The sequence below is a fragment of the Dendrobates tinctorius genome, unplaced genomic scaffold (genome assembly GCF_039654945.1).
Source record: "Dendrobates tinctorius isolate UK_male_01 unplaced genomic scaffold, ASM3965494v1 ptg000297l, whole genome shotgun sequence".
Taxonomy (NCBI): Eukaryota; Metazoa; Chordata; class Amphibia; order Anura; family Dendrobatidae; genus Dendrobates; species Dendrobates tinctorius.
Genome location: NW_027361964.1, coordinates 142,477 through 158,344, shown reverse-complemented (window position 1 = coordinate 158,344; position 15,868 = coordinate 142,477). Strand labels below are relative to the sequence as shown.

Below are 15,868 nucleotides of genomic sequence, written 5' to 3'. Positions count from 1 at the left end.
GTGGAGGGTCACTTCCTGTCTGTCAGTGATTGTGGAGGGTCACTTCCTGTCACTGATTGTGGTGGGTCACTTCCTGTCTGTCAGTGAATGCTGAGGGTCACTTCCTGTCTGTCAGTGAATTCGGAGGGTCACTTCCTGTCTGCCAGTGATTGTGGAGCATCACTTCCTGTCTGTCAGTGATTGGGTGGGTCACTTCCTGTCTGTCAGTGATTGGGTGGGTCACTTCCTGTCTGTCAGTGATTGTGGAGGGTCACTTCCTGTCTGTCAGTGATTGTGGAGGGTCACTTCCTGTCTGTCAGTGATTGGGTGGGTCACTTCCTGTCTGTCAGTGATTGTGGAGGGTCACTTCCTGTCTGTCAGTGATTGTGGAGGGTCACTTCCTGTCTGTCAGTGATTGGGTGGGTCACTTCCTGTCTGTCAGTGATTGTGGAGGGTCACTCCCTGTCTTGCGGTGATTGTGGAGGGTCACTCCCTGTCTGTCAGTGATTGAGGAGGGTCACTCCCTGTCTGTGATTGTGGAGGGTCACTTCCTGTCTGTCAGTGATTGTGGAGGGTCACTTCCTGTCACTGATTGTGGTGGGTCACTTCCTGTCTGTCAGTGAATGCTGAGGGTCACTTCCTGTCTGTCAGTGAATTCGGAGGGTCACTTCCTGTCTGTCAGTGATTGGGTGGGTCACTTCCTGTCTGTCAGTGATTGTGGAGGGTCACTTCCTGTCTGTCAGTGATTGTGGAGGGTCACTTCCTGTCTGTCAGTGATTGGGTGGGTCACTTCCTGTCTGTCAGTGATTGTGGAGGGTCACTCCCTGTCTTGCGGTGATTGTGGAGGGTCACTCCCTGTCTGTCAGTGATTGAAGAGGGTCACTCCCTGTCTGTGATTGTGGAGGGTCACTTCCTGTCTGTCAGTGATTGTGGAGGGTCACTTCCTGTCACTGATTGTGGTGGGTCACTTCCTGTCTGTCAGTGAATGCTGAGGGTTACTTCCTGTCTGTCAGTGAATTCGGAGGGTCACTTCCTGTCTGTCAGTGATTGTGGAGGGTCACTTCCTGTCTGATTTTTGCTGGTCACTTCCTGTCTGTCAATGACTATGGTAGGTCAGCTTCCTGGAGTATTGCGTGGCGGGGGTGGGTGGCACTGATCTGCAGTACCGGGCACCGCCACAGCCGCACACGTGGTGCTGTAGACAATGAAGGGGCGCCATCACAATACATCACAATACAATGTAGCAGCTGCTGTCTACAATCTTACACAACATCCTCATATCCAACAAATACGACTCGTCCAGGATATTTTGCGACATCAATTTTGAAATGTGACTTTTTGAATTTATTGATTTTGTGGAATTACAGAGAGAAATTTCTGTGCTACAACATAAAAGCTGAAATATAATGAAGCCAAACGGCGGATGTGAGCTCAGCCTGGAACGTCCGGAGATGGAGGAGGCGTCAGCGGAGAACGGCGCTATCATCACACGATCTGCAGCGCTGCCACCCATCGGCTGCTCGTCGTATCTGATATTAAATGCCTTCAGCTGCCAGGATCACCGGGGAGTGAACAGCAAACTGAGAAATTTCCTGTAAAGTCTGGGATACAAGAATCACCATCAGTACAGTAATGATATCCCGGAAGCATTGCCTCAGAGGAGGTCACCATGATCGGGGGTGGGGGCTGAGGTTTCTCCTGGAGACAGAGAAATGAGCTACCCCATACATATACTTCTCTACATACGGGATCTATACCTGCATACATAACCTGTGCACATCTCCCATACTCACAGTTTCTGCATGTGATGGCCACCACATCTTCCAGAGTGTAAGTAGCACCGGCCCGTATGGTATCAGCCTCCAGAACAGTCGGCTCTACAAGACGACAGAGACAATGTACAAGAGCGGATATGGAGATGACTACTTAACCTCAAGAATATGCAATAGAGACTCTTCACTTTCTACAAAATTACCGAAATATTATATAACACCCAGAATGTTCCACAACCACAATTCCATCAAATGTGGACGTTTAGTAGAAGATAAAGAAAACCAGCATGTGATGAACTGGAAATCGCTTCTCCCCATATTTTATCACACAGAACAGAGAACAGATCAGACGTTGGACATTTCGAATGAAAAGAGCATGTGAGCGAGGCAGAGTCTTCCAGAAGCAAAGATGGTCAGAGGTCACCACTCTGTGGACACCTGCGTCTAATAATTGTGGAACTATTTAAAAAAATGTTCTGCAAAATTGCAAAGACTTTCCACCATTTACAGAAAATAATATTATCAAAAGATTCAGAGATTCTGGAAAAATCCATGTGCACAAGGTCAACATTGGACACGTGTGATCTCCACGCTCCACAGGAGAAGAGTTTGGGTAACAAACCAACCGCCTGCAGTTTGGACCTTTCACCAACAGAAAATTTTTGGTGCATTATAAAACAAAAGGTCTGGCAAAGACTCTGGACTGTGGAGCAATGAGAATCCAATATCAGAGAAGAAGAGGACAATATGCCTTTACCAAAACTACAGCAATTGTCTCCTCATCTTCTCGATGTTTACAGCGAAGAAGAGGGAATGCTCCACAAAGTTGGACATGGCCCGGGCACAATGGTGGACACAGCCTGAGCAGGATGGTGGACATGTCCCGGGCAAGACGGTGAACACGTCCCGGGCATGATGGTGGACATGGCACAGGCACAATGGTGGACACGACCGGGGCATGATTGTGGACATGGCTAGGGAACGATGTTGGACATGGCCCAGGCACAATAGTGGACATGGCCTGGGCACAATAGTAGACACACCCCTGGAACAATGGTGAAAATGGCCAGGGCACTGTAGTGGAAAGAGCCTGGGCATACTGGTGGACATTGCATAGAGTAGAGCGGAGCACTGTACACTGTAGAGAGGAGCACTGCCTACTGTTGACAGGAGAACCATACAGTGTAAAGAGGAGCACTGGAGGAAGGAGCATTGCATAGTGTAGAAAGGAGAACTGTACACTGTGGACAGGAGCACTTCATACTGTAGAGCACTGTACACTATAGAGAGAAGCATTGTACACTATAGAGAGGAGCACTATGAGAGGAGCACTTCATGCTATAGAGAGGAGCACTTCATACTGTAGAGCACTGTACACTATAGAGAGAAGCATTGTACACTATAGAGAGGAGCACTATGAGAGGAGCACTTCATGCTATAGAGAAGAGCACTTCATACTATAAAGAGGATCACTGTACACTATAGAGGAGCACTTCATACTATAGAGAGGAGCACTGTGCACTATAGAGAGGAACACTGTACACTATAGAGAGGAGCACTTCATACTATAAAGAGGATCACTGTACACTATAGAGAGGAGCACTTCATACTATAGAGAGGAGCACTTCATACTATAGAGAGGAACACTGTACACTATAGAGAGGAGCACTTCATACTATAGAGAGGAACACTGTACACTATAGAGAGGAGCACTTCATACTATAGAGAGGATCACTGTGCACTATAGAGAGGAGCACTTCATACTATAGAGAGGAGCACTTCATACTATAGAGAGGAACACTGTACACTATAGAGAGGAGCACTTCATACTATAGAGAGGAGCACTGTACACTATAGAGGAGCACTTCATACTATAGAGAGGAGCACTGTGCACTATAGAGAGGAACACTGTACACTATAGAGAGGAGCACTTCATACTATAAAGAGGATCACTGTACACTTTAGAGAGGAGCACTTCATACTATAGAGAGGAGCACTTCATACTATAGAGAGGAGCACTGTGCACTATAGAGAGGAACACTGTACACTATAGAGAGGAGCACTTCATACTATAAAGAGGATCACTGTACACTATAGAAAGGAGCACTTCATACTATAGAGAGGAGCACTTCATACTATAGAGAGGAACACTGTACACTATAGAGAGGAGCACTTCATACTATAGAGAGGAACACTGTACACTATAGAGAGGAGCACTTCATACTATAGAGAGGATCACTGTGCACTATAGAGAGGAGCACTTCATACTATAGAGAGGAACACTGTACACTATAGAGAGGAGCACTTCATACTATAGAGAGGATCACTGTACACTATAGAGGAGCACTTCATACTATAGAGAGGAGCACTGTGCACTATAGAGAGGAACACTGTACACTATAGAGAGGAGCACTTCATACTATAAAGAGGATCACTGTACACTATAGAGAGGAGCACTTCATACTATAGAGAGGAGCACTTCATACTATAGAGAGGAACACTACACTATAGAGAGGAGCACTTCATACTATAGAGAGGAACACTGTACACTATAGAGAGGAGCACATCATACTAAAGAGGAGCACTTCATACTATAGAGAGGAGCACTTCATACTATAGAGAGGAACACTGTACACTATAGAAAGGAGGACTATACAATATAGAGAGGAGCACTGTACACTATAGAGGAGCACTGTGCACTACAAAGAGCACTGTGCACTATAGAGAGGAGCACTGTACACAATAGAGAGGAGCACTGTGCACTATAAAGAGGAGCACTTCATACTATAGAGAGGAGCACTGTGCACTATAGAGAGGAGCACTACACACTATAGAGAGGAGCACTATACACTATAGAGAGGAGTACTGTGCACTATAAAGAGGAGCACTATACGCTATAGAGGGGAGCACTATACACTATAGAGAGGAGCACTGTGCACTATAGAGGAGCACTATACACTATAGAGAGGAGCACTATACACTATAGAGAGGAGCACTGTGCACTATAGAAAGGAGCACTGTGCACTATAGAGAGGAGCACGTCATACTATAGATAGGAGCATTGTGCACTATAGAGAGCACTACACACTATAGAGAGGAGCACTATACACTATAGAGAGGAGCACTGTGCACTATAAAGAGGAGCACTATACACTATAGAGTGGAGTACTATACACTATAGAGAGGAGCACTATACACTATAGAGATGAGCACTGTGCACTATAGAGAGCACTATACACTATAGAGAGGAGCACTGTACACTATAGAGAGGAGCACTGTACACTATAGAGAGGAGTACTTCATACTATAGAGAGGAGCACTGTGCACTATAGAGAGGAGCACTATAAAGAGGAGCACTATACACTATAGAGAGGAGCACTACACACTATAGAGAGGAGCACTATACACTATAGAGAGGAGCACTGTGCACTATAGAGAGGAGCACTATACACTATAGAGAGGAACACTATACACTATAGAGAGGAGCACTGTGCACTATAGAGAGCACTACACACTATAGAGAGGAGCACTATACACTATAGAGAGGAGCACTGTACACTATAGAGAGGAGCACTGTACACTATAGAGAGGAGTACTTCATACTATAGAGAGGAGCACTGTGCACTATAGAGAGGAGCAATATAAAGAGGAGCACTATACACTATAGAGAGGAGTACTTCATACTATAGAGAGGAGCACTGTGCACTATAGAGAGGAGCACTACACACTATAGAGAGGAGCACTATACACTATAGAGAGGAGCACTGTACACTATAGAGAGGAGCACTGTACACTATAGAGAGGAGCACTGTGCTCTATAGAGAGGAGCACTATACACTATAAAGAGGAGCACTGTGCACTATAAAGAGGAGCACTACACACTATAGAGAGGAGCACTATACACTATAGAGAGGAGCACTGTGCACTATAAAGAGGAGCACTACACACTATAGAGAGGAGCACTATACACTATAAAGAGGAGCACTGTGCACTATAAAGAGGAGCACTACACACTATAGAGAGGAGCACTATACACTATAGAGAGGAGCACTGTGCACTATAAAGAGGAGCACTATACACTATAGAGAGGAGTACTATACACTATAGAGAGGAGCACTGTGCACTATAGAGAGGAGCACTGTACATTATAAAGAGGAGCACTATACACTATAGAGAGGAGTACTATACACTATAGAGAGGAGTACTATACACTATAGAGAGGAGCACTGTGCACTATAGAGAGGAGCACGGTGCACTATAGAGAGGAGCACTGCACTATAGAGAGGAGCACTGTGCACTATAGAGAGGAGTACTATACACTATATAGAGGAGCACTATACACTATAGAGAGGAGCACTGTGCACTATAGAGAGGAGTACTATACACTATAGAGAGGAGCACTATACACTATAGAGAGGAGCACTGTGCACTATCGAGAGGAGCACTGTACACTGTAGAGATGAGCACTGTGCACTATAGAGAGGAGCACTGTACACTATAGAGAGGAGCACTGTGCACTATAGAGAGGAGCACTATACACTATAGAGAGGAGCACTGTGCACTATAGAGAGGAGCACTGTGCACTATAGAGAGGAGCACTATACACTATAGAGAGGAGCACTGTGCACTATAGAGAGGAGCACTGTGCACTATAGAGAGGAGCACTGTGCACTATAGAGAGGAGCACTATACACTATAGAGAGGAGCACTGTACACTATAGAGAGGAGCACTGTGCACTATAGAGAGGAGCACTACACACTATAGAGAGGAGCACTGTGCACTATAGAGAGGAGCACTGTGCACTATAGAGAGGAGCATTGTACACTATAGAGAGGAGCACTGTACACTATAGAGAGGAGCACTGTGCACTATAGAGAGGAGCACTGTGCACTATAGAGAAGAGCACTGTACACTATAGAGGAGCACTGTGCACTATAGAGAGGAGTACTGTACACTATAGAGAGGAGAACTGTACACTATAGAGAGAAGCACTGTGCACTATAGAGAGGAGCACTGCACTATAGAGAGGAGCACTGTGCACTATAGAGAGGAGTACTGTACACTATAGAGAGGAGCACTATACACTATAGAGAGGAGCACTGTGCACTATAAAGAGGAGCACTGAACACTATAGAGAGGAGCACTGTGCACTATAGAGAGGAGCACTGCACTATAGAGAGGAGCACTGTGCACTATAGAGAGGAGTACTGTACACTATAGAGAGGAGAACTGTACACTATAGAGAGAAGCACTGTGCACTATAGAGAGGAGCACTGTGCACTATAGAGAGGAGTACTGTACACTATAGAGAGGAGAACTGTACACTATAGAGAGAAGCACTGTGCACTATAGAGAGGAGCACTGCACTATAGAGAGGAGCACTGTGCACTATAGAGAGGAGTACTGTACACTATAGAGAGGAGCACTGTGCACTATAGAGAGGAGCACTGTGCACTATAAAGAGGAGCACTGAACACTATAGAGAGGAGCACTGTACACTATAGAGAGGAGCACTGTGCACTATAGAGAGGATCACTGTACACTATAGAGAGGAGCACTGTGCACTATAGAGAGGAGCACTATACACTATAGAGAGGAGCACTGTGCACTATAGAGAGGAGCACTGTGCACTATAGAGAGGAGCACTGTACACTATAGAGAGGAGCACTGTACACTATAGAGAGGAGCACTGTGCACTATAGAGAGGAGCACTGTACACTATAGAGAGGAGCACTGTACACTATAGAGAGGAGCACTGTACACTATAGAGAGAAGCACTGTGCACTATAGAGAGGAGCACTGTGCACTATAGAGAGGAGCACTGTGCACTATAGAGAGAGCACTGTACACTATAGAGGAGCACTGTGCACTATAGAGAGGAGCACTGTGCACTATAGAGAGGAGCACTATAGAGAAGAGCACTGTGCACTATAGAGAGGAGCACTGTGCACTATAGAGAGGAGCACTGCGCACTATAGAGAGGAGCACTGTACACTATAGAGAGGAGCACTGTGCACTATAGAGAGGAGCACTGTACACTATAGAGAGGAGCACTTCATACTATAGAGAGGAGCACTGTACAGTATAGAGAGGAGCACTACACACTATAGAGAGAAGCACTGTGCACTATAGAGAGGAGCACTGTACACTATAGAGAGGAGCACTGTGCACTATAGAGAGGAGCACTACACACTGTAGAGAGGAGCACTATACACTATAGACAGGAGCACTGTGCACTATAGAGAGGAGCACTGTACACTATAGAGGAGCACTGTGCACTATAGAGAGGAGCACTGTGCACTATAGAGAAGAGCACTGTGCACTATAGAGAGGAGCACTGTGCACTATAGAGAGGAGCACTGCGCACTATAGAGAGGAGCACTATACACTATAGAGAGGAGCACTGTACACTATAGAGAGGAGCACTTCATACTATAGAGAGGAGCACTTCATACTATAGAGAGGAACACTGTGCACTATAGAGAGGAGCACTACACACTATAGAGAGAAGCACTGTGCACTATAGAGAGGAGAACTGTGCACTATAGAGAGGAGCACTGTGCATTATAGAGAGGAGCACTGTACACTATAGAGAGGAGCACTGTGCACTATAGAGAGGAGCACTATACACTATAGAGAGGAGCACTGTACACTATAGAGAGGAGCACTACACACTATAGAGAGGAGTACTGTGCACTATAGAGAGGAGCACTGTACACTATAGAGAGGAGCACTGTGCACTATAGAGAGGAGCACTGTGCACTATAGAGAGGAGCACTACACACTATAGAGAGAAGCACTGTGCACTATAGAGAGGAGCACTGTGCACTATAGAGAGGAGCACTGTGCACTATAGAGAGGAGCACTGTGCACTATAGAGAGGAGCACTGTGCACTATAGAGAAGAGCACTGTGCACTATAGAGAGAAGCACTGTGCACTATAGAGAGGAGCACTGTGCACTATAGAGAGGAGCACGGTGCACTATAGAGAAGAGCACTGTGCACTATAGAGAGGAGCACTACACACTATAGAGAGAAGCACTGTGCACTATAGAGAGGAGCACTGTGCACTATAGAGAGGAGCACTGTGCACTATAGAGAAGAGCACTTTACACTATAGAGATGAGCACTGTGCACTATAGAGAGGAGCACTGTACACTATAGAGAGGAGCACTGTGCACTATAGAGAGGAGCACTGTGCACTATAGAGAGGAGCACTGTACACTATAGAGAGGAGCACTGTGCACTATAGAGAGGAGCACTGTGCACTATAGAGAGGAGCACTGCGCACTATAGAGAGGAGCACTGTACACTATAGAGAGAAGCACTGTGCACTATAGAGAGGAGCACTGTGCACTATAGAGATGAGCACTGTGCACTATAGAGAGGAGCACTGTGCACTATAGAGAGGAGCACTGCGCACTATAGAGAGGAGCACTGTGCACTATAGAGAGGAGCACTATACACTATAGAGAGGAGCACTACACACTATAGAGAGGACCACTATAAACTATAGAGAGGAGCACTGTGCACTATAGAGAGGAGCACTGTGCACTATAGAGAGGAGTACTGTACACTATAGAGAGAAGCACTGTGCACTATAGAGAGGAGCACTGTACACTATAGAGGAGCACTGTGCACTATAGAGAGGAGCACTGTGCACTATAGAGAGGAGCACTGTACAGTATAGAGAGGAGTACTATACACTATAGAGAGAAGCACTGTGCACTATAGAGAGGAGCACTGTGCACTATAGAGAGGAGCACTGTGCACTATAGAGAGGAGTACTATACACTATAGAGAGAAGCACTGTGCACTATAGAGAGGAGCACTGTACACCATAGAGAGGAGCACTGTGCACTATAGAGAGGAGCACTGTACACTATAGAGAGGAGTACTATACACTATAGAGCGAAGCACTGTGCACTATAGAGAGGAGCACTGTGCACTATAGAGAGGAGCACTGTGCACTATAGAGAGGAGCGCTGTGCACTATAGAGAGGAGCACTGTGCACTATAGAGAGGAGCACTGTACACTAGAGAGGATCACTGTACACTATAAAGAGGAGCACTGTACACTATAGAGAGGAGCACTATACACTATAGAGAGGAGCACTGTACACTAGAGAGAGAAGTACTGTACACTATAGAGAGGAGCACTGTGCACTATAGAGAGGAGCACTGTACAGTATAGAGAGGAGTACTATACACTATAGAGAGAAGCACTGTGCACTATAGAGAGGAGCACTGTGCAGTATAGAGAGGAGCACTGTGCACTATAGAGAGGAGCACTGTGCACTATAGAGAGGAGTACTATACACTATAGAGAGGAGTACTATACACTATAGAGCGAAGCACTGTGCACTATAGAGAGGAGCACTGTGCACTATAGAGAGGAGCACTGTGCACTATAGAGAGGAGCGCTGTGCACTATAGAGAGGAGCACTGTGCACTATAGAGAGGAGCACTGTACACTAGAGAGGATCACTGTACACTATAAAGAGGAGCACTGTACACTATAGAGAGGAGCACTATACACTATAGAGAGGAGCACTGTACACTAGAGAGAGAAGTACTGTACACTATAGAGAGGAGCACTGTGCACTATAGAGAGGAGCACTGTGCACTATAGAGAGAAGCACTGTGCACTATAGAGAGGAGCACTGTACACTATAGAGGAGCACTGTGCACTATAGAGAGGAGCACTGTACACTATAGAGAGGAGTACTATACACTATAGAGAGAAGCACTGTGCACTATAGAGAGGAGCACTGTGCACTATAGAGAGGAGCACTGTGAACTATAGAGAGGAGTACTATACACTATAGAGAGAAGCACTGTGCACTATAGAGAGGAGCACTGTACACTATAGAGGAGCACTGTGCACTATAGAGAGGAGCACTGTGCACTATAGAGAGGAGCACTGTACACTATAGAGAGGAGTACTATACACTATAGAGAGAAGCACTGTGCACTATAGAGAGGAGCACTGTGCACTATAGAGAGGAGCACTGTGCACTATAGAGAGGAGCACTGTACGCTATAGAGAGGAGCACTGTGCACTATAGAGAGGAGCACTGTGCACTATAGAGAGGAGCACTGTACACTATAGAGAGGAGCACTGTGCACTATAGAGAGGAGCACTGTACACTATAGAGAGGAGCACTGTACACTATAGAGAGGAGCACTGTGCACTATAGAGAGGAGCACTGTGCACTATAGAGAGGAGCACTGTGCACTATAGAGAGGAGCACTGTGCACTATAGAGAGGAGCACTGTACACTATAGAGAGGAGCACTGTACACTATAGAGAGGAGCACTGTGCACTATAGAAAGAAGCACTGTGCACTATAGAGAGGAGCGCTGTACACTATAGAGAGGAGCACTGTGCACTATAGAGAGGAGCACTATGCACTATAGAGAGGAGCACTATACACTATAGAGAGGAGCACTACACACTATAGAGAGGAGCACTATACACTATAGAGAGGAGCACTGTGCACTATAGAGAGGAGCACTGTACACTATAGAGAGGAGCGCTGTGCACTATAGAGAGGAGCGCTGTACACTATAGAGAGGAGCACTGTGCACTATAGAGAGGAGCACTGTGCACTATAGAGAGGAGCACTGTGCACTATAGAGAGGAGCACTGTACACTATAGAGAGGAGCACTGTGCACTATAGAGAGGAGCACTGTACACTATAGAGAGGAGCACTGTGCACTATAGAGAGGAGCACTGTGCACTATAGAGAGGAGCACTGTGCACTATAGAGAGGAGCACTGTACACTATAGAGAGGAGCACTGTGCACTATAGAGAGGAGCACTGTGCACTATAGAGAGGAGCACTGTACACTATAGAGAGGAGCACTGTGCACTATAGAGAGGAGCACTGTGCACTATAGAGAGGAGCACTGTGCACTATAGAGAGGAGCACTGTACACTATAGAGAGGAGCACTGTGCACTATAGAGATGAGCACTGTGCACTATAGAGAGGAGCACTGAGCACTATAGAGAGGAGCACTGTACACTATAGAGAGGAGCACTGTGCACTATAGAGATGAGCACTGTGCACTATAGAGAGGAGCACTGTACACTATAGAGAGGAGCACTATACACTATAGAGAGGAGCACTTCATACAATAGAGAGAAGCACTGTACACTATAGAGAGGAGCACTGTGCACTATAGAGATGAGCACTGTGCACTATAGAGAGGAGCACTGTGCACTATAGAGAGGAGCACTGTACACTATAGAGAGGAGCACTGTACACTATAGAGAGGAGCACTGTGCACTATAGAGATGAGCACTGTACACTATAGAGAGGAGCACTGTGCACTATAGAGAGGAGCTCTGTGCACTATAGAGAGGAGCACTGTACACTATAGAGAGGAGTACTGTGCACTATAGAGAGGAGCACTGTGCACTATAGAGGAGTACTGTGCACTATAGAGAGGAGCACTGTGCACTATAGAGAGGAGCACTGTGCACTATAGAGAGGAGCACTGTACACTATAGAGAGGAGCACTGTGCACTATAGAGAGGAGCACTGTGCACTATAGAGAGGAGCACTGTGCACTATAGAGAGGAGCACTGTGCACTATAGAGAGGAGCACTGTGCACTATAGAGAGGAGCACTGTACACTATAGAGAGGAGCACTGTGCACTATAGAGATGAGCACTGTGCACTATAGAGAGGAGCACTGTGCACTATAGAGAGGAGCACTGTACACTATAGAGAGGAGCACTGTGCACTATAGAGATGAGCACTGTGCACTATAGAGAGGAGCACTGTACACTATAGAGAGGAGCACTATACACTATAGAGAGGAGCACTTCATACAATAGAGAGAAGCACTGTACACTATAGAGAGGAGCACTGTGCACTATAGAGAGGAGCACTGTACACTATAGAGAGGAGCACTGTGCACTATAGAGATGAGCACTGTGCACTATAGAGAGGAGCACTGTGCACTATAGAGAGGAGCACTGTACACTATAGAGAGGAGCACTGTGCACTATAGAGATGAGCACTGTGCACTATAGAGAGAAGCACTGTGCACTATAGAGAGGAGCACTGTACACTATAGAGAGGAGCACTGTGCACTATAGAGATGAGCACTGTGCACTATAGAGAGGAGCACTGTACACTATAGAGAGGAGCACTATACACTATAGAGAGGAGCACTTCATACTATAGAGAGAAGCACTGTGCACTATAGAGATGAGCACTGTGCACTATAGAGAGGAGCACTGTGCACTATAGAGAGGAGCACTGTACACTATAGAGAGGAGCACTGTGCACTATAGAGATGAGCACTGTGCACTATAGAGAGGAGCACTGTACACTATAGAGAGGAGCACTATACACTATAGAGAGGAGCACTTCATACTATAGAGAGAAGCACTGTGCACTATAGAGATGAGCACTGTGCACTATAGAGAGGAGCACTGTGCACTATAGAGAGGAGCACTGTACACTATAGAGGAGCACTATACACTATAGAGAGGAGCACTTCATACTATAGAGAGGAGCACTGTGCACTATAGAGATGAGCACTGTGCACTATAGAGAGGAGCACTGTGCACTATAGAGAGGAGCACTGTACACTATAGAGAGGAGCACTGTGCACTATAGAGATGAGCACTGTGCACTATAGAGAGGAGCACTGTACACTATAGAGAGGAGCACTATACACTATAGAGAGGAGCACTTCATACTATAGAGAGAAGCACTGTACACTATAGAGAGGAGCACTGTACACTATAGAGAGGAGCGCTGTACATATAATCTAGTGGGTAGTGGATATGTATAACTCTACTTACTGACTGTCTTCTGGGCAGGAAATATCTGTAGGAGGATATCATCCACAGCACACTGCCGGTCACCTAAGAGTCAATGTAAGGTCCACGTCAGATACAGAGAAGCACGACGTCTTGCAGTTAGTGCGCTCCAGCCAGATAACGCCGGAGAGGACGACGCTGACGTGGCTGTAATGAGCCGTAGTTATAATGGCATCACTCACATTGGGAGCGCTGGGTCTGTGGAACGTGTCATAGATGGAGATCATCGTCATGGCGGAGGACAGAAGGAGGCATTCCCCGGAGCCCTGCGACAGGAGAAGACGTTACCAGCACCTGATGTCATATTATCACCATCGTTAGTCCGGGACGGTAACCGGTACTCACCAGCGGTAGCACGGGCTTAGATACAGGGATACAGAACACCCTCAGTGTCAATGTTGCCCAGAGCATCAGGAGAAGACCCTGCCAGGAAGAATAACCCAGTGTGATGGTGGACAGAAAGGAGAATTACAGCTATTCATAAATATGTCACCCCCTGGGATGTACCCTACGCTGTATCCCATAAGCTGCTGCAGGACCTTACTATATTTGGTGGCCAGGACCCTGGGACGTAGATATAAGGGATGGCGAGGACGTTGTATCACGTGGCCCTGGTGACTGCGGGGCCCAATAGATACGAGTCCTCCAGTGTGGAGCTGGGGTAACCTCACAGACGGTGTTCATGCACCTACAGATCTACCATGGGGTCCAGTGGAGGAGCTATCACGGTCCTGGGTGGGCTACCATCCCCAGTCATGTATTAGGGGATGAGCTGCGATGGAGGACCATGATTTACGTCTTTCCATTCTGCTGATGATTGGGAGCACTGAGGAGGTGACACGTAACATTCACTGCACATTCTCACTTTTGGCCCCAATTTCTCCACATTTGTGACACTTCTCCTGAATTAGACACAGAATGTCAGCTTCTTCTTACATTACATTTCTTACATTTCTGTAGTTTGGATCGTGGTATGTATTCCAGAAAGTGACGATCGATAGCGCCGATATCACAAGCTTCCTCGCTGGCCCCTGAAAACAGAGCAGTCACGTTACATACAGTATATACAAGGGATGGAGTGTAGACTGAGCGCTCAGGTTACAGCCCCCCACTCTACTCCATTCTGGTGATGTGTCCTAGATGGAGAACGCAGCTAACCCCAACCCAATGCTCAGAGACACATCCAGGAGACCGGCCAATATTAGACCATTGGTGTAGATATGAAGAATCCAATGTCACCAGGAGACTTTCCGTCATTTCATGGAGTCTCCTCGTTATAAGGAGACCTAATGGATGTGTCGTCCACTGTACATGTGAGAAATGGGGGATGATGGTGTGCTAGGTCACAGGCCAGAGCAGTACATGGACATGGAGCTGGAATCATCCACAAACCGTGGAGGAACCACCACCCCAGCGCGTGGCATCAAACCTTCCACGTTATCATTCATGACTGTGAGACTGAGACGGATCTGATATTCAGGATCCCAACAAGCAATGAGCAGAGACCTCAAGAGCACCGGACTGGCCCGTCTTCCTAGGACGACCTTCATCTGCACCCTGCACGCAATCAAAAGAAGAAGGAGATTTAGTGCTTAGCAAATATATATATATATATCTATCGCTGGCGCTGATGGACAAGGAGAGCGGAAATCAGAAGAGAGTTCTTTATTCATTACACACAATATTACAATATTTCATAACTAATGTATGGTTGACAGTGGAACTTCTATAAGAGACCACTCACCTGTATGGGGACATTGAAAGAGGCGGCATCATTCTGGAAATAGGAGAAAATATTCCGGATTAATGCTCATGTATAATAACAATTGAAACTTCTCCCTCCTGCTCCTGTAGATGTGGGTCAGACATTGCTCCTGCAGATCTGGGGTCTCACTTCCCTCTGCTGTTCCTGCTCCTGCAGATCTGGGGTCTCACTTCCCTCTGCTGTTCCAGCTCTTGCACAGTCTCTCTCTCTTCCTGTGCCCGCTGAGTGGGCGGGGTCATCATGATGTCAGAGGTGTGCTGTCTGCACTGAGCCAATGCTGTCTCCTCATGCTGCCCCGCCCACTACAGTATGCATCTCACTGTAGGATGAGTCTGATGATGACATCTGACTGCCGCACCCAGCAAAGACCAGAAAGAGAAGCTGCAGCTTCATCCCCCTCCTCTCCCCAATGTCTTATATTCACTGTGTAGCTCTAACTGCTTTATTCTAATATAACAGGGTGATGTGTGATTAGTACTCACCTGTATGGGCGATGGTCTCACACCT

At 46.6% G+C, this 15,868-nt stretch overlaps 1 protein-coding gene across 4 annotated transcripts in view; it reads right to left on the bottom strand.

The window, feature by feature from the left end:
- Positions 1-1,300: 1,300 nt before the first annotated feature.
- Positions 1,301-15,868, bottom strand: part of LOC141073112 (uncharacterized) — a 37,734-nt gene continuing 23,166 nt past the window's right edge. For 3 of the 4 annotated variants that reach the window (XM_073560444.1, XM_073560442.1, XM_073560443.1), the window contains exons 4-12: positions 15,844-15,866; positions 15,341-15,373; positions 15,103-15,153; positions 14,547-14,627; positions 13,942-14,019; positions 13,779-13,862; positions 13,579-13,641; positions 1,773-1,856; positions 1,301-1,580 (exon numbers count right to left, since the gene is read on the bottom strand). In XM_073560444.1, coding sequence (XP_073416545.1) covers positions 1,515-1,580; positions 1,773-1,856; positions 13,579-13,641; positions 13,779-13,862; positions 13,942-14,019; positions 14,547-14,627; positions 15,103-15,153; positions 15,341-15,373; positions 15,844-15,866 — 563 coding nt within the window. In that variant the 3' untranslated portion in view covers positions 1,301-1,514. The remainder of the gene's footprint in view (positions 1,581-1,772; positions 1,857-13,578; positions 13,642-13,778; positions 13,863-13,941; positions 14,020-14,546; positions 14,628-15,102; positions 15,154-15,340; positions 15,374-15,843; positions 15,867-15,868) is intronic. The other variant, XM_073560445.1, reaches the window with a different exon arrangement.